We start from the raw sequence: 19970 nt of genomic DNA on the forward strand, positions 1-19970 counted from the left end.
TACCTAGACAAATAAAGTATGAACATAAAAAGAAAGAAAATCTTGAAAGAAGACAGTATGACTTTTCACATACAAGGTATCCTAATATGATTAACAGTTGAGTTTTCATCAGAAACCACATAGGCCATAGATAGTGAGATGATATTTTAAAAGCATGGTAGAAAAAAAACTGAAGAATTCTCTATCCAGGCTGAGTATGGTGGCACAAATCTGTAATCAGCGAGCTGGGACTTTTGGTTTCATTGTTTGTTTTGTACTTCCTGATGAGCCTGTGTATTCTTCATTTCTCAATCACATTACTTGTTCATAATGTCATGTCAGAGCTCTCACTCTACGAGCTCCTACTCGTAGTAGGAACATGTTGGGTTGTTAAAAGTCACTAGGACTTCTGCTGCTTGAAGACTCCCATGACAGGATAATCTGGGAGTGAACTGCAATTAGACTTAGTTTGTGCCAGACACAGACAAAGCTCACCAATGCAGGCACATTGTATAATCAATCATCCAATTACCCCCAACTCTTTGGCTTCTACAAAAAGAAATTAACTAGACCAGAGTTCAATATGTTATTGAATGTTTTTCTGCTTTGTAGGCATTCCAACAGTTCTCCATTTTTGGTTTTCTCCTCCTACCACCTGTGGGCTTCACGTCCTCTAAAACACCTACTGTCCTTTTTGCAATGTTCGTCCAAAACTCCCTCCCTGTGAGGGATGGGGTCTGTTGCTGTGGTTGCTACTAATGTCTTTGACCATCAGCCAAAATAAACAGAGGCTAAACCATAAACCAGTCTTCTCCTTTTTGGGTTTAATTAGACTACAAAAACAGGATCTAGGTAACTAAAATGCTATTGAACAGACAGTCCCTCACAGATAGGGCTGTATGGGTTCTTTTTGGTTTTATGAGTAGGGAGACTAAATATCACAGGGAAAGACAGAATTTGCAAAAATGCTAGAAGCAGAGGAAAACATCCAGGAGTTCCTTTGGATTCAGAGGATACAGTCCTTGGAAGGGAACTAAAGTGGAGAGAGGTATACTCCAAAATGTATCCCCAAATTGGTTAACAGGCTCTAGGTCCTGCTCATAGCAACTCAAAAGAAATGGAGTAAGCTCAACATAGGGGTCAGAGATAATTTGGCCACAAAGGTCAATTGTAAGATTTCTATAGGAATGCACGGGAAATATCAAAACACAAGGTTATTAATTCGCAAGAGGGATGCCTGAGGCAGAATTTAGGGTTCTGATTCCAGGACCTAAAACTCTTCTCTCTTTCAAAAGAGCCTACATGGTAGGGACCACCTCTGTTCCATAAGACTCTGCTCAGCAATATCCACTATCACTAGGAACTCTTTGACCCTCATATTCTGAGGGACAGAGAGTCATTTTCTATTGTAATACCCCTAAGCTCCAACATAATTTAGGGAATTTAAAACAATAGCCCCTGGGGCTGGAGCTATAGTGCCTGCCTCCAACAAGTGAGGCACTGGATTTCATCCTCAGTACCACATGAAAATAAATAAATAAAGATATTATGTCCATCTACAACTAAATATACGAAGCCCCTAAACAGAACCCAAATACTGTGATACCATCTTGCATCTAGACCTCATCTGCAGGAATAAAACAAGTTGTCAGCGGTACCCCATGTCCAAGCCTTCATAGCCATATACCAAAATCTAATCCTATGCAAAAACAAGACCTCATAAGGAGCCTATAAGGTAAACATTCCAAACTGAGATATCTTAGGTGACACATTGTTAAACCAGTCTCATGTCTCTTAAGGGGAACATCAACAACCCCTCAATATTGCCCACCAGAGGAAAGAGTTCACCAACCCTTCTCCATACATCCTGACCCACAACATAGTTACAGTGGTGTCTTCACAATGCTTCAACTTCATGTTGGGCTTCTGCCCTGTAACATTTGTGTCCAACACCCAGTTCTTTTTGGTAACCCCAATTCTTTTCTGGTTACTTTCTCTGTTCAGCCTTTCCTGACCTTCTATTCACCTCACATTCTTGGTGACTACAGAAAAAAATATCTTGAGGTAATTGATTAGCTTTTAGCTAGAACACACTCTGGTAAATACCAAAGATCTCCTGATTGGAACTCAGATGCTATAGCCCTTTGGGCTAAGATTGAGGCTTTCTTTCTTGGTCTTTTGGGGGATAAAACTCATCAACTCGAAATTAGAAGATTTTTTAGGATGGATAACACCCTTGTAGAAATTGAAGGCCAGCACCCATTAGGGTAAAGACCTCTATCTCTTCCTCTTACTATCTCATCTTTATCTCTGGACTAACAAAACTTCATGGAACCTCATATAAGGCTCAATTTGGTGGGAACTCTAAAACATAACTAAGGTACCCTCCATCTCTGGGTCAAAATGCTCTATTTAATACCCTTTTCCTCTCATGCTCAAAATGGCAGTTTTCCTCATTCCTCAGCTGCCTGCCTGATAAACTCACCCTCCAAGGCTTGTGTCTGGAATGTAAGCTGGGAAAGAAACTGCCCCAAACAGATTTGACACCAAATTACCTCTAAATCCAAGCTACTGTGGAATATAAATGGCTGTTTTATAAGTTTTTCTTTTTCTTGAGAACCTTTTCCTGAGGTCCACCCTCTCCCTGGATATCATGGGCTCCCAGATCCTTTAAATATCCGGAATGTAATCTGATCCAAAGTACACTCCTCTGATGTTCCTTAACTAGAATAATCATATTTATTTTAACACCCCTGCCCCCAACTCATGGTTTTTCTGGCAAATCTATCTCTGGTTTCCTATGCAACTAAATTAATTTTGTTTGGATTTTGTTTTATTCAACCAGAGGCCCCCCCCTTTTGTTCTTATTATTTTTACTCAAAGCCCAACTAATCAAGGATTAACTCTCAAATACACTGGGAAAGGAAAGAGATAACAGTGGTAATGGTTGACATAGAGCTACCTCATGGTTGGAAAAGTGGCCAACTAAACATCCTCAACTGTATAGGCTTCCCCTGGGTCTATGTCCTCAATCTACTGCTCATTGCCACACAAAGACATCTGTGACAGACAAATTTTGGTTTCTAAAATTCTAAATATGGTGTTCACTTGGTTTAATGGATGGCTTTAACATTTTTATCCCCTCCAGATAGGTGCCAAATACCTGGTCTATGCAAACTCTAACAAGAGAACTTGTCTTTATTGCTCTCACTATGAGAGACACTTTCTTTTCTGTTTCTTGGTTATCTAGCACTGGTGACTTTTCCCCTAATTCTTTATAAAATAAATTTCCATTTATAAGGGTCTCTACCTGTATTGATGAGCTCTTAAAAAAGGAAAACATTTAACTATGAATAACAAGCCCTACCATTAATACTTTGGCTTTCACTTGCCTAATATTTCCTCAGTGATGTTTAAATTAATTTCTCTGTTTCAGAGATGCAATTTTCTTCCTTAAAACTTTGTAAGTATAGATTTAAGACTGAAGACTGTTTAGGACTATAGTCGTCATATCAACAAATAAGTTTTTAAAAGTAACTTGGCAAATAGTACATCTAGATGAAAGCTATAAAATCTGTTCTGTCTGTATTTTTATGTATGTTTGTGTGTATCTGTGTATTATATGGTACCAAATTGGCTTAAAAATAAATGATTGCAAAACACACACACATACACAAAAATGCTCATAACTTTAAAATAAAGTTGGTTTTAACATAAGTAATAGCTTTAACAAAATATTAAGTATAATCCCCAAGGCAACAACTAAAAGAACTTAAAAAAAAATAAGAAATTAAAATAGTAAATTGAAAGTACTTATTTGATTCCAAACAGGCCTTAATAAAGGAATAAAATAACAAAGACATAGGTCACAGACAACAAATAGCTAAATGGCTGACATAATCATCCCTTATCAGTAATTACAATAAATTTTTAAAAAATATTTATTTTTTAGCTTTAGGTGGACACAACATCTTTACTTCATTTTTACTTTACCCAGTGCCTCATGCATGCCAGGCGAGCGCGCTACCACTTGAACCATATCCCCAGCCCAATAAATTTTAAGTTTAAACACTTTAACCAAGAGATTGCCGGGCACAAGAGCACATGCCTATAATCCCAGTGTTTTGGGAGACAGGAGAATTTCAAGTTTGACACCAGCCTCAGCAACATGGCAAGGTCCTAAGCAACTTAGCAAGACTCTTGTCTCAAAAAATAAAAAGGGTTGAGGATTTAGTTCAGTGGTCAAAGTCCCTGGATTCAATCCCAAGAAGAAAGAACAAAAAAACAGAAATTGACAAAATGGATGAAAAACATGATCTAACTTTATATGCTGCGGATAACATATACTTTAGATGCAATAACACATAGGTTCAAAGTAAAAAGATGGAGGTCTAGAGATATAGCTCAGTGGTAGAGCATATGGGTAGCATGCATAAGGCTCATAAGGATTTGTGTTCAATTCCAAGCACTGGAGTGGGGGAATATACCATCTAGACAGTAACCAAATAAGAACTGGAAAAATTATGTTAATATCAAAGAGTAAATCAAGACAAATACTATTACTAAGACAATGATAAATGGGTCAATCCATTAAAAAATTACAATTGCAAACACACATGTACTTAACAGGACAACCCCCCCCACACACAAAGCATAAAGCAAGAATTGACAAAAGTAGTAGGAAAAAGACACAATTAAATAATACAAGTTGGAGATTTCACTATAGCATGCTTTTAATAGTAACTAGAAATAGGCAGAAGATCAGCAAGGAAAGAAAACAACACTGTAAATTAACCAGACCTCATAAATAGATATAGAACACTTAATAATAACACAAAACACCTCTTTTCTCATGTGCACATGCAATATCCAGGATGGACCACATATTAGGACTACCTCTTTGTCCTAATTTAAAAAGTCATACAGAATATGCTCTCTGACCACAATGGAACAAAATTAGAAGCCAATTATAAAAATTCACAAATATGTAGAAAGTAAACAATATTCTTCTAATAAAAAGGTCAGAGAAGAAATGAAAAGGGAAGTTGGAAAATATTTTGAGATAAAAGAAAAACACAATGTACCAAAACTTATGAGATGCAGCTCATGCAGTGGGTGGTGGAAAAATTTATAAATGTAAGCACCTGTATGAAAAAAGATGAAAAATACTAACAAGCTAATCTTATACCTTAGTAAATTAGAAAAAGAGCAAACTAAACCCATAGCAAGCAGAAGGAAGGAAATAGGAAATACTAGAGTGGAAATAAATGAATATAAGAAAAACAGAAAAAAAAGTCAATGAACTTAAAAGCTGGTTATGTGAAACTAAAAAAAATTTAGGGCTGGGGATGTGGCTCAAGCGGTAGCATGCTTGCCTGGCATACGTGTGGCTGGGGTTTGATCTTCAGCACCACATACAAACAAAGATGTTGTGTCTGCCGAAAAAACTAAAAAAAAAATTAAAAAAATTTAAAAATCTTTAGCTAGATTCACACAAAAAAAGAGAGACAACTCAAATTACTAAGATCAGGAATGTAAAAGGGGAACATAGACATCTACTACATTTTGGAAATAAATAAGATTGCAAAGGAATATTATAAAATTGTATGTCAACGCTTTAGACAATCTAGGTGAAATGGATAATTCCTAGAAATACATAACCTACCGACACTTAATCAAAAAGCAGAAAATCTGAACAGATCTATAACAAGAATTTGTAATAAAGAAAATGCTCACAAAACCCAGGAACAAATGACCTTGTTGGTGAATTCTATGAAACACTAAAACAGGAATTAACATCAATCCTTCACAAATTAAACTAAGTTATTCTTCCAATATATGCAGAAAAACAATTTGACAAAATTTAACACCCTTTCATGATAAAACAGTAGGAATAGAAGGAAATTTACTCAACTTGATAGAGGAATCTATGAAAAACTCACACCTAACATATTCAATGGTAAAGAACCAAAACTTGGGCTGGGGTTGTGGCTTAGTGGTAGAATACTCGCCTAGCATGTGTGAGGCACTAGGTTTGATTCTTATAAAGGTCCGTGAACAACTAATTAAAAAAAAAGAATCCTAAGTTTCCCTATAAGATCAGGGACAAGACAATGAAATCCACTCTAGATATTTATATCCAACATTATATTGGAAGTTCTAGCTATTTAGGATAAATAGTAAAGAAATTGAAATTTTTTAAAAAAATCTTGATTTGAAAAGACAAAGTCAAGCTATCCCTATCTGCAGATGACCCTATTTTTTTTTTTTTTTTGCTATAGGAGATTGAACTCAGGGGCGCTTAATCACTGAGCCACATCCCCAGCCCTATTTTGTATTTTATTTAGAGATAGTGTCTCACTGAGTTGCTTAGTGTCTCCCAGTTGCTGAGGCTGGCTTTGAACACCCAATCCTCCTGTCTCCACCTCCCAAGCCACTGGGATTACAGGTGTGCGCTCCCTGATGTTTTATGTGGAAAAATCCTAAAGAACCAGCACAATTAGAGATGACAACTTCAATTAAGTTGTAGTATACAAAATGAATATATAAAAAATAACTATATTTCTGTACGCTTGCAATGAATAATAAATCAAAGAATTTAATTTATTATAGCATCAAAAAGTATAGGAGCCTTAGCAATAAACTGAACAAAAGGAGTATGACTTGTATACTAAAGATTAGAAAACACTGAAAGCAATTAAAGAAGCCCCATATCAAAGGATATACGTTAATGGATTTTAAAACTTAATAGTGTTAAAAAGTCAATACTTGCAAAATTAATCTATACATCCAACATAATTCCTATTGAAACTTCAAATCCCTTTTGTACAGAAATGGACAAGTTGATCCTAAAATACACTAGGAAATACAAGGGACCCAAATAATATTGTAAACTAGCAAAAAGGTGAAGCACTCAGTTATCTGTATCAAAACTTACTACAAAATTACACTGGTCAAGATAATGTGGTAATAGCATAAGAATAGACATATAGTTAATAGAACAGAATTGAGAATTCAGACATAAATGATCAATTGATTTTTAAAAAGAGTGCCAAGATATTAGGGGAAAAAATAAATAGAAGTTAACAACTGGCACCAGAACAATTATATATCCATATGCAAAAGAATAAATTTGGACCCTTACCTTATCCCTTATTCAAAATTTAACTCAAAATGGACCAAAGAGCTAAACATAAAACCTAAAACTCTTAAGAAAAAAAAGGTATAAGTTCTGTAACTTGTATTGGGCAATGATTTCCCAATCATTTTAGTTGTTGTTTACATACAACTAAAACACAGCAACAAAAGGAAAAAAAAATCTTATAATTTAAAACTTCTGCTTCCAAGAATTTTATCAAGAAAGTGAAAAGACAACTGATAAAAAGGAAAAAGTATTAGCAGATTATATTATCATATTATCTAACAAGTGACTAGAAACCAAATATATGGTGAACTGACAGGACAATGATAAAAAGATAATTTAATTAAGAAGTGGACAAAAGATTTGAATAAGGATCTTTCTCCAAAGATACATGAATTGTGAATAAGCACATGAAAAGATGCTCAATTGTTAGTAGGAAAACAAAATCAAAACCACAACGAGTTATCAATTTATATATACTAGGGCAAAGTACTAGCACCTGTAACAACAGAGCAATATTGAAAACATGCCAAGAGATAGATATGAGACACAAATAGCCACATATTACATTTCACTAGATGCACTGTCCAGAAACAACAAATCCATATATATACTGAAAGTAGGTTAGTGTTTGCCAGAGAATAACAAAAGGCAAAAGGGGGAAATTAGGAGTGACTATTAGCAGTGTGGGGTTTCTTTTTGGAGTTATGGAAATGTTTTGAAATTAGTGGTGATTATTGTTTTCCATTTTGCTTAAAGTGAATTATATATCCAAATGAAAAATATAATTCTAAATTCTTAATATGTTGTATGAAGCTTTACTTCCTAATTTCCTCTTTGGTCTTATATAAGTCTTGCTGTCCCATCTGTTTCAGACACATACACATATTTTATTTTATTTTTGGTACAGGGGATTGAACCCAGAGGTGCTTAACTAACCAGGGAGCACATCCCCAGCCCTTTTTGAAATATTTTATTTAGAGACAGAGCCGAAGTTGCTTTAGGGCCTTCCTAGGTTGCTGAGTCTGGCTTTGAATTTGTGATCCTCCTGAGCCTCCGGGATTATAGGCTGTGCAACCATGTCCAGCCAAATTGATCTTTTTAATACATGATCATTCTTTACCTGAAGAAACCTATATTTCAGATACCACTACGTTAGCATTTCCATCATTGAAGATCACAATGCAGACATGAAATTACACGAATTAAAGATAACTAGTATTTTTCATTATTTTTATTTGTGAAACTATGACTAACTATGGTTGGCAAATATTGTTCTTGTCTTTGTAGGAAACTTTTTTCAGTGTTGTTATAAAAGTCAACACATTTTTATTAGCTACTAAAGAATATATTTCTAAGGTTTCTTTCAACTTTAAAATTATCAGGTTCTGGGTTGGGGTTATGGCTCAGTGGTACAGCACTTGTCTAATGTGTGTGAAGCACTGGGTTGATCTCACTCAGCACTACATAAAAAAAGTTATTGTGAAAAAAACAATTATCAGGTTCTGTTCTCTTCACCTGAAACTATATTTTTAATCTTGTCATAGTCGTAAAAAATAAAAAACAACAACAACAAAACAAACCTAATAAGATGGCCTACAAAGTCATTACACATGAGGGTTTTAAAAAGGAAAGGGCAAAGAAAAGGCATCCCATTTTAGGCACTGCCCTAACTGACTTGAGACTCAACTCACCACTTTCTACTTGTAGTTGATGAATCAGATTTTCCTCTAACTAATGCTATAAGGAGAAACAAACATACAAATAAAAGCCTGAAGACAATGTGCTTCGGAGCATGAAACCTGAAGAAACATTTATTCCAGGTATGATTACTTTTTTTTTTTTTAAAAGAGAGTGAGAGAGGAGAGAGAGAGAGAGAATTTTTAATATTTATTTTTTAGTTCTCAGCGGACACAACATCTTTGTTGGTATGTGGTGCTGAGGATCGAACCCGGGCCGCGCGTATGCCAGGCGAGCGCGCCACCGCTTGAGCCACATCTCCAGCCCCAGGTATGATTACTTTAATAAACCCATGGTTGAAGATCACAAGGCAGATGTGAAATTACATAAATTAAATACAAATTTTGGGGCTGGGGCTGAGGCTCAGCAGTAGTGCACTTGCCTGGCATGTATGAGGAGGCACTGGGTTTGGTTCTCAGCACCACACATAAATAAACAAAATAAAGGTCTATCAACAACTAAAGGAGAAAAAACCCCACGAATTGGTATTTTTTCCTTTTTGTGAAACGATAGTCAGCTGTAGTTTGTACTTTCCTTTTGATTTTTGAAATATAGTCAGTTGTGAATGGCATTCTGCCAGGTGTATTATTTAGACTAAATGAGTCAGTTGCTACTAGAATTTCATGAACATAGAAATTTAAAATATCTACAAACCACTGGAATCACCCTGGAATTAGGGCAGTTGGAACATTCTCTTCATGTTTCAAGATTTAGATTGAAAATGCCAAATAAATAGTTGTTTTTTTTTTCATGGTGGAAAGTTCCAAAAGCACTTATCACCCCAGATGTATCTGGTTACTTACTATATCCGACAGGTGGTAGTATAAAATCTAATTAAATAGATTTTCTTTCCCCAAGACCAGGCATTCTCAAAGAGTGATATCACCCTAATGGGGTGAAAACTGATTGTAGGGGGAAAAGGAATAAGAAAAATTTTGTTTTTAAGCATAAATCATATTTATAAAATGTATGAACAGATATACAATATAGTCATAACATTAAAACTTCATGTGGAGAGGGGGAATTGTTGAAAAAAATCTAATATTATTAATCCTTATGGGCTGTTATAGCGAAACAATTTGAGAAACAAATCCTATACAGAACATAGTGAAATAGTTAGACACATTTACAAGAAAACATGGTCATCTGACCAGTGTATGTTGGGAAAAGAATAATCACAGATCAGATAATTCATGGTATATCATAAGACAGTACAAGCTTGTATAGCACACACTTGAGGAAAAGCTGCTAAAAGGCTAGATTACTTTTCTCTCTCTCTCTCTCTCTTTTTTTTTGGTGCTGGGATTGAACTCAGGGCCTTGGGCTTTCGAGCCAAGTATTCTACCAACTGAGCTATTCCTCCAGCCCCTATCTTCTCTTTTTTAAAAAAAAATATTTATTTACTTATGTATCTTTAGTGTTAGGTGGATACATTAATTTGTTTTTATGTGGTCTTCTCTTAATAACACGCCCAACTATCAGCAACCTCAAGCTCCCATTTTAGATTATATGTGATATATTTTATTTTTGTTCTACAGGTTCCAAAATAATTCAGGAAATAGTTGAAATTCATAGTCATTACACTTAAATGACCAGTTTAGGTGCCTAAAGTATGCTTATTTATCAAGTAACTGATTGCAACCAATTCTCAAACAGGTGATGGAAAGAAAAATATTAACTGTATCAAGGGATTTAAGGAATTGGAATGCCAAGAGTTGGACTTCTTCCTATTTGTAAAGAGGGAAAGATAAAAAGAGAGGAGTCCAAAGGAAAAAATAGTAAAGCCATGTATGTGAAAATATCTCCTTCACATACTATAATAATTCCCCAGGGAAACTGGTGGTTTTACGTTCTTGAAGATGTAAATGATTCTTAAGACTTAATAGTGCCTTGTACTACTAGATCTGCAAAAAAAGAGACAGGTCTTAAATCTATAAATGTTATGATCCATAAGAAGCCAGAAGATACATACACAAGGAAGTGTAATGCACCTGCTGGGATTGTGGCTCAGCAGTAGAGAGCGCTTGCCCAGCGCGTGTGAGGCCCTGGGTTCCAGCCTCAGCACTACATGAAATAAACAAATAAAACAAAGGTATTGTGTCCAACTTCAAATAAAATGATAAGTATACAAAAAAAGAAGTGCAACGCAAAGCAAAAGCAATAAGAAAATAGGGCTGAATTACTTTATGAGAAGATAAGGGTGAGGGAAATTATTACCAGGCTTGGAGGAAAACTATGCAATGCTTCAAAGAGGAGGTGAATCCAGAAGGGTGAAGGGGTCCTCAACACACTGATATGAAGTGTATATGCAGAGCTTATTTTGGGAAAAAGCCCAATTTGGATGCACCACAAAGTATACGAAAAGGAACAGTTAGTTGGCGATACAACCAAAAAAATAGTTAAGGACCATGAAAAACTGTAAATGTCAGTTATGAGTACAGATATTATTCTGTAGACAAAGGGGAATATCATGCTCACAGTTGTACTTCTGTAAATGCTTATCAAATATCTTTTACGTTTTTGTGATATAGAGGTGAATAGAACCAGTGGCTCTTGATCTGTTGGGGGGTGTGCCTGTTCTTGTCCTGCATGCCCTCAAATCCATTCTTCATTCTTCTGTATGACAGGAAGCCTATTCCATACTGGCAAGGTTTCCCAGGCTCATGTCAGCTAGCTTTGGCTGGCTATGCTAAATGGGAAGCGCTAATGTAAGACCAGAGGACAGGAGGAAGAGGCTGTGTATTTTGCTCCCATTTTATCACTGCCTCAATAGAATCTCCTCTATCACTAGTGCCCTCTTACAAATAAAAGTCTACCTTCCATCTACTACAGTTGCCTCTGGTTTGCTTTCTCTCTCCTTGTCCTCTCCGTTAGTGAATGGTTTCCTGCTATGGTAACCTCTGAGTAGCCTTGAGTAAGCTGTTTGGCTTCTTAGTTCTTCTATCACCAGTGTAGCCAATTCCCTCATTAAATACTTCTATGTTAAATACATTGACTCCTATTACTTCTGATTAGATGCTGACTCATATAGAAAGTAACAAACCCATTTGGGAAACTGAAGAAAATTCGGGACCCTTCATCTATAAAAATGCCAGAGGCATATAAACTTTTACAGATAGTTTTGGAGGCTCACAGAACTTCAGAAGCTTGTTCATTAATCCAAGATTAAGAATACTGAAACTGGGGCTCAGTATTAGAGCTTTCCTTGCATGTGTAAAGCACAGGGTTTGATCCTCAGCACATTATTAAAAAAAAAAAAAGGTATCGTGTCCACCTACCCTACAATATATATATATATATATATATATATACACACTGAGATGGACAAAAAGTAAGTTTCAGTATAGAGAAGGATGATGTTGACAGTTGCAGAGCATAGTAAATGTACTTAATACCACAGAACTGCACACTTAAAATAGCAAAAATGGTAGACTTACAAAAAAGAAAAAAAATCACAGCTACAATAAGACCTTTAGGCAGAAAGCACTAACTGTAATTGCTGGGAGAGATTTCAGAGATCATGTTTGAACTGAATCTTTTTTTGGCGGGGGGGGGGCGGGGGATAAGAATTAAACCCAGGAACGCTTAACCACCAAGCCACATCCCCAGCCCTTTTTAATGTTTTAGTTTGAGACAGGGTCTCACGTAGTTGCTGAGGCCGGCTTTGAACTTGGGATCCTCCTCTCTTGACCTCCTGAGCCCCTGGGATTTCAAACTTACCTGAATCTTGAATACAAGCATGTTAGACAAGGAAAAGCAGAATATATAAGAATATGGGGAGAAACTTCAAGTAGTTTGCCCTGAAACATTTGCTGCAGCATAAGGCAAATGTTAAAACGAGATCAAGCAAGAGAGGCAAGTAGGATCAGTTCAACAGAGCACCTCACCTGATATGCTGATAAAAACCAAAGTGGTGTTCAAAGGCAATAAATAACACTGATAACCAGAGCTGTTCAAGTGAGTAATGAGGTGCAGAAGTCAGTATAATTTGCTGAAGAATGCAAAGGAGATGAAGTAAAGCAACTAAATTGTTATGTGAATAAATTTGACTGAGTGTATAAAAAGAGTAAGATGAAATTAAGGAAAGTGGTTTTGTTGTATGTGTTTAAGGGTAAAAACCCTAATCATGTAAATGTAAAGGGGGAAAACTTGATTTTTAATTCTTAGAAATTGGTACAGTGTTTGGAATTTATTAGGCACACAAAGATTTGCTAAAAAACATGGGTTTAATACAGAAGGGGCTATAGATGTGGAGAGTGTATGACATAAGAATCAAGAGCTAATAAAATGGTAGTTCTGATATATATGTATATAATTTTAAGATTTATAATGTTAAATAACAAAATCAAGAGCTGAGAATGGGGAAGTCTTGATCTTTTTGTACACTCATTAAGTGCATAACTATTTCAACTTTTAGAATAGTTGGCCTGGTGTGCATGCTTTAGGAAGATTTATAATAGCAAATAAGATGAATTACAAGAAGACTACAAGGGAAGCTGGGCACAGTAGCACATGCCTATAATCCCAGGGACTGGGGAGGTTGAGGCTGAGGGACCACAAGTTCTAGGCCAGCCTCAGTAACTTAGTGAGACCCTGTCTCAAAAATAAAAAGGGCTGGGGATGTGGCTCAGTGGTAAAGCATCCTGGGTTCCACCCCAACACTGAAAAAACACTTATTTAGGAAGCCATGACAAAAGTCTAAAATAGAAGTAAGAGGAGGTATATTGCTGGGATTGGTGTCAGTAACTGTAGTGTGAAGACATTAACAAAAAGCCCCAAATGACTCTTAAGTTTTTATCCACTAAAAGAAGGGGCTGGGGGGGGGCTGGGGTTGTGGCTCAGCAGTAGAGCGCTCACCTAGCATGTGAGAGGCCCTGGGTTTGATCCTCAGCACCACATGAAAATAAGTAAGTAAAATAAAGATATTTTGTCCAACTACAACTAGAAAATAAATTTAAAAAAAAAGAGGAAAAAGTCAAAAGAACAGCTGCTGTTAAAACATCCTACAAAATTCGAGCATAGGACAACTACCTATTATAAAAAACTATCCACTCTAAAATGTTAATAATGCTGAGGTTGAAACACCATTTTTAAGACTATGAGTACTGAAGTTCAATTGGATCATCTAACTACTACAAGACAAAATTCTTAAGCAAATATACAGAGGAAAAACATAAGGGTTATCAATGCATATTATGAAAGTCCACTTTTCACTTATAGGTAAGCCTAATAAATATAATGATTTCAAGGCATCCAGCTTTTTAATCCAACGTATGGAGTAGATCCTATAGATAATCAGTTTTGAAAAAGTGAGGAAAAGATTAAACATTAACAAAATTTTTGTGTTCAGTCATTAGTTTTTTCCAAAAATGAATGGTGGAACCATTCTCCCGGCCCCTCCCAGGTTTCTCACAAATGTGATTATGAGCCCTGCACAAATATATATATATATATATATATATATATATATATATATATATATATATATATATATATATTTGGAACGGGCTGAGTGTTTTTAAAGGCACAAAACAATTGGGGTTTTCGAACAATAAAAAAAATGGTAGTACAATAATGGTTGCTGAAACTACGGCAGGTTTCATCACATATGTTTACCATTTACTTTTAGGGACGACTCATATGATATTTGTAAATCATTGGCTTAGCTTTTGAGCTTTACGTGGTCTATGGCTCTCGTTACAATCCTTTTTATTCTTTCAGGGGGCAAACAAGAACAAAAAAATTCTCCTACACAGACAATACATTCAGACAAACAAGTAGCCCACTAACCACTCTTCCAATGGGGGAAAAACTAGGGCTATAAAATGTGTAACAAAAAGGCATTTCCTCCCTGAAAGGAATTGGAATTACGACTGTTTTAAAACATGCAACTGGCATTTCAAACCTCTACGCTGGGCGACGTACTGCGGGGAGTATGGAGAAAGAGTACCCCCATCAGTCCCCAAATCCTAAATTCTAAGGCCAGGATATGAGAAGGGCGTCCGAAAGGCCTTTTTCCAAAGCGGGGTGGCTGAGGAGTCCTATTTTGGTCTCAGCTCTGACAAGGGAAAGGTTAACCAACACACAGCCAGACCGTCACGTAGACAACTCTCTACCAGGGGTCGCAATTAAGCGCGCAGGCCCGACTTTCTTCGGAATCCAGGCTCCAGGTATTCCACCTCGAGCCTGCCCTCTCCACGCAGCCCCTGAGGAGAGGAGCGTTCACCTACAAAGAGGCTTAAACTTCCCGGAGCCTCCGAAGGACCGAGAGTTATCACCAGATATGAACTTGTAAGCGAGGCGGCAAACCCCCAAAGCTTCCCCACCCAAGGAAAGCCTCTGGCCGCTAAGGTCCTTCCGTCTTGCTTCGCCTGGTCCAGTAACCCTTCCTCCGGTGCCCGCGCTTACCTAATACCAGTCGGGCCACGTCTGAAGGTAACAACATGATCCGAGTCGCAGAAGGAGCCAGAATAAGAGACGAGACTCAGGTGAAGGCAAACACAGCGACAGCTCCTGCGCCGCATCTCCCGGTTCCACTGGCGGCACTGAACCCGCGACAATTTGTCCCGCCTCTCTCGCCCGACAACAACCAATCGCTTCCGCAGGGGAAAGAAAGGCGCCGAAATGCAACCCGCCTCCGAGCTCCCTGGCGCTGTCGTCATTTCCGTCCGCAGAGTTGGAGGGGTGGGGCCGAAGAGGGCAAGGAGGTGGGGTGTCGGAGCCTCTGGGCGAGCCAGAGGCGTAAGGTAGCTCGCTATTGGTGGGCAGGGCGCAGGCGCGCCTTCTCTGACCAGGCGAATGTTTTGGGGGAGCTAGTGTTTTGAGCTGAGAGCGCGTGATGTTCCTGCGCATGAGCACACTGTGCGCCACCGCTCTGCCAGCCTCTTACTCCCGGGACTGAAGCTCCGCCGCCACGCTGCATTTGAGCCGGAAGCGGGAAAGACCGTGGATAACGGGTTGCAAAGCTGTGGTGGGGAGGAGGCCAGAGGAGCGTGTATTTGGGCTGCAGCCCCTGCCGCCTCCAGAGATACTACTTTGGCGGTCAGAGCGCGGCGGTAGGGATGGGGAGTCTACTCAGTGGCTTGTGCGTGGGAGTATTAGCTTGGTTCCTGTAGCTCTTCTTTCGGGGAGCGCAGTCCCATACATTGCTTCCGAGCTGCCCTACCCTCCTGTCTTCACCCCTTGTTTCCGGCCGCCGGTCCTCATTATTATTTTTTCCTGTCCTCGCTCTCGGCCCCTAGCGGACTTTAAATTTGCTGGTGCATGCCTGTAATCCCAGCTTCTCCTGGCGCCCTTGCAGAAGTATCTTAAATTCAGGGCCAGCCCAGCTAGACCCTGTATCAAAAAACAAAAAAGGGGGTTGTAGAGGTGGAATCCCTCTGGATTCAGCATCCAGGAAAGGGAGCAGTGTGTGTGTGTCTTTAATATGCACGCATACTCTTTTAAGTTGAACCCCCTTCCTGATTACCCCAGTACCCTGTTACCTTACGGTTCAAATTTAAGTGACTTGACAAAGTCATTTTTTTTTTTCAAAGTAATTGATACTTTCAGACAGCGACCGTTTATTGAGATTTAAATTTCAGCCTTGTGGTTAAGATCATGGGCCCTGGAACCACAGTACCAGAGTTTGAATAATGATTTTAAGCTGTGTGGCTTTTTGCTTAAAGAAGTGAAGATAAGTAGAGAACTACAATTCAAGGTGATAATGTTATAAAAGAGTGCTGAAGTGGTAGAGCAACAGGTTCTGTGGAAATGCAACCTGGGAGAATCAGTTTGACCTGGACATGACTGTGTCCATTGTTCTGGAGGGTGGTAGTAGCTTTCCAGACCGGGAAATGCGTTTGAAGGCACAAAGTGTAGCAAGTTCCTGAAGCCCAAGATCTCTCTGGTCTGGCATTGAGTAAGATTTGGAGTCTTCAACACGTTGAAGACAGCAAGGAGACAAACACTGTATTTGAGGTGTGAGAGGAAGAACCATCAAAGAGACATTTTAAACTGTCATAAAAAGGGGAATATGATAATTACTAACATGAACATAGGCTGTTTTCAAGGCACTATGTTAAACATGAATCTTTATGACACCCCCTTTGAGCTATATATGAGTATTGCTTTTTGTTTTGTTATTGAGAAAACGGATTTGGAGAGATTAATGAACAAACTTTGTCTATATTGTAGAGTTTTTATGTGACTGGATCAGGATTTGAAGCAATACAATATTACTATAGAGTTCACGTGCTCAAGAATGGCATGTCAAGCCAGAATTATTTCTCAGAAGACAGGATGTAGTCTTTATGAAAGTCTTCAAAGAGATTAACTTGATTAAAATCTGAAAAGGAACATTGGATTTATCAATTCAAAGGCTTAGAAATCTGTATCATTTCAGTTGAATGTTGGGAGTGGAACCTTTAGTTTCTCCAACATACCACACTCTTCTTGGGACTCTGGTTATACTAGTCTCTTTCCCTACAGTGTTGGTCTTCTAGCTCCTTATATAATTGGCATCACTTCATTCAGATCTTGACTTTATGATAACTTCCTTTGAGATGTGTTCCCTGACAATTTATCTAACACCATCCTCGGTACTGTTATTTTCTTTTGTTTTTGTTGCCTTGAGGCATATATCACAATTTGGAATTCCCCATGGTTTTATCATTTTACTTGTTTATTTTCCTCTTCCCCACATATAGCTCCATAAGGATAGGATTTGTGTTAGTTTAGTTCGTTTTTTGTTGTGGGGGGGTTAGCTATCCCTAAAATAGTATTTTGAACATAGTAGGTGTGAAGGAAATATTGTTTTATGTATCAATGAATGAACATCTTCTATTTATGTAGATAATACTGAACTGTTTTTTTCCCCAAGAAAATTAGACTTTATCCTGCTACTGTAAACAAAGAATAAATTTGAGTACTGGAACATTGTTTTTATATGTTCTAAGAAATATTTTAAATTTAAGTATTTTAAATTTAACTGAATATTGGAACATGCAGATATTAAAAACCACTGTGCCTTTGATGACAATATGCTTGTTAATAACACAGTCTAAGTTATGTAAAGGCTGGAAGTGTAGTTCAATGGTAGAGCATGTGCTTAGCTTTTGTAAGGCTCTGGGATCAGTCCCTAGCATGAGAAAAATATATAAATGAAGTAAACGATTACATAATTATTATTAATTATTATTAATATATATATTATTTTTTTTTTACAGATACTAATGTTCTGAAATCCTGAACCATGAGTTTAGCACTTAATGATCTGCTTATTTGCTGCCGACAACTAGAACATGATAGAGCTACAGAACGAAGGGTAGTAAATGGCTTAGATTTAATTTTTCCTTGAAATTGAATGTGATCGGTAATACATTATCATGTTCATTTTTGTTTTCAGAAAGAAGTTGAGAAATTTAAACGCCTGATTCGGGATCCTGAAACAGTTCAACATTTAGATAGGCATTCAGATTCCAAACAAGGAAAATATTTGAATTGGGATGCTGTTTTTAGGTACTGTACATTTAAAATTGTCTTTGCTTTGTCTTTCAGTTTTATTTCTGTTGAGATATTGTTTTTGTAAGGCTTTGCTACTTGTGTTTTATTGTGCCTTGCATATGAAATTAGCACTTAATGATTATCCAAAGCATTATATTTAAAGGATGCTTATTATATGGAATGCTTAAAGTATTAAATCAGTGTTTCACAAAATGTCTTATACATGTCCCACTGATATTGAGAAAGAATTCCTTTCATATGGATTAGTTTGTAAGAATTCATTGCAAATTAGAGGAAAAATTTGAAGTTATAACAAATACTTAATTGTTATTTTGACATCTTTATTACTGGAATTAAGAGCAGCTGCCATGGGTTAAGTTATAGTAAAACAGGTGAACGAAATATTAGGATACTTTGAGATGAATACAGTTAAAAAATAAAATCTTAGGCAATGAAAAGATATGATCCTTGGATAGAACGAAGTGGCAAACAGAGTTGATGGGTTTTTACATTCAGACATGATTTTCAGTCATAAAGTCCATTTGTAGCAGTTTTTAAGGCTTGGGAAAGATGAAGTATTTAAAATTAATGTAGAATATTGAGGGCATTAAATAACTTGAAACAATATTTGCAGTCAAGAGGAAATAGGAATATTTAGTTGTCTTTTAGTATTTAGAACAGATAAACAGTTTTTTAGCTCTTACTTGGTACTACACTGTTACAGATTTGAATAAATGTGACATGAAAAATGCATGTTCCTTGTTCTCTGGTTATTTGGTTTATTTTAGATACCACTAATACAGTCATTACATAAAGGTGAGTACTCTTTTGTATTAGCTGATTAGGTAGGCCAAATTGGCACCTGATACTACTGGCTAGTCATGAAGGTAGAGCTTCACTTAAAGGCTATAGGTATGCTCAGGTAGTTAGGAAGGAGGAAGAGAGGGTTGAAAGCCCTCAGTAATATTGTGAAATTTTAATGACAAAATGAGAAAGCAAGTAATAAAATAAAAAGTCAGGAAGGCTATAGATTGAGAACATTGCAGGCCAGACTCTATATTGGTATTGTAGAGGTTAGGCCTTGAAAAAGGGATTTGTTTCAGTTAGCTGGTACATTGAGCAAAGCAGTGTGGTTTTAAAAGATGTTCTTTGTGATGACATTAAGAACATTTTAAAATTATAAATATTTAAGCATAATTGTTTTTCTGGAATTCTATTTCATTTTCTTGAAGATTTTTGCAGAAATACATTCAGAAAGAAACAGAATGTTTGAGGACAGCAAAACCAAATGTATCAGCCTCAACACAAACCTCCAGACAGAAAAAGATGCAAGAAATCAGTAGTTTGGTCAGATACTTCATCAAATGTGCAAATAAAAGTAAGCAACATTATTTATTTGAAATAAATGGTTTAATAGGCTACCATACAATAGTTTGATCTGAATATGGTAACATAAGTATGTTAATTATAGCTTCTAGCATATATAATGAATTTTAATACTGTAGGTTCAAATATTTTGGAGAATTTATTCAAGCTTAAAATGATAAAGTCTTAGAATTAAAAGGATTAAAAATTATTTGAATTCCTCATTCTTGTATCCCTCTCTACATCCCAAGCACTCAGATAC

General features: G+C 36.9%; 2 protein-coding genes across 11 annotated transcripts in view; one reads left to right on the forward strand and one right to left on the reverse strand.

Annotated features, from left to right (window-relative positions):
* The window catches only part of Npat (nuclear protein, coactivator of histone transcription), a 77240-nt gene extending 61777 nt beyond the window's left edge, over positions 1-15463 (reverse strand). For both annotated transcript variants that reach the window (XM_040285161.2, XM_005329070.4), the window contains exon 1: positions 15269-15463. In XM_040285161.2, the coding sequence (XP_040141095.1) occupies positions 15269-15305 (37 nt within the window). In that variant the 5' untranslated portion in view covers positions 15306-15463. The remainder of the gene's footprint in view (positions 1-15268) is intronic.
* Positions 15464-15630: 167 nt separating this feature from the next.
* Positions 15631-19970, forward strand: part of Atm (ATM serine/threonine kinase) — a 164775-nt gene continuing 160435 nt past the window's right edge. For 4 of the 9 annotated variants that reach the window (XM_078046950.1, XM_078046954.1, XM_078046953.1 and 1 more), the window contains exons 1-4: positions 15648-15915; positions 18067-18164; positions 18246-18358; positions 19576-19721. In XM_078046950.1, the coding sequence (XP_077903076.1) occupies positions 18093-18164; positions 18246-18358; positions 19576-19721 (331 nt within the window). In that variant the 5' untranslated portion in view covers positions 15648-15915; positions 18067-18092. Of the gene's footprint in view, positions 15945-18066; positions 18165-18245; positions 18359-19575; positions 19722-19970 lie in introns of all 9 variants that reach the window. The other 5 variants (XR_013437870.1, XR_013437871.1, XM_078046956.1 and 2 more) reach the window with 3 other exon arrangements.

The sequence above is a fragment of the Ictidomys tridecemlineatus genome, chromosome 4, assembly GCF_052094955.1.
Source record: "Ictidomys tridecemlineatus isolate mIctTri1 chromosome 4, mIctTri1.hap1, whole genome shotgun sequence".
NCBI lineage: Eukaryota > Metazoa > Chordata > Mammalia > Rodentia > Sciuridae > Ictidomys > Ictidomys tridecemlineatus.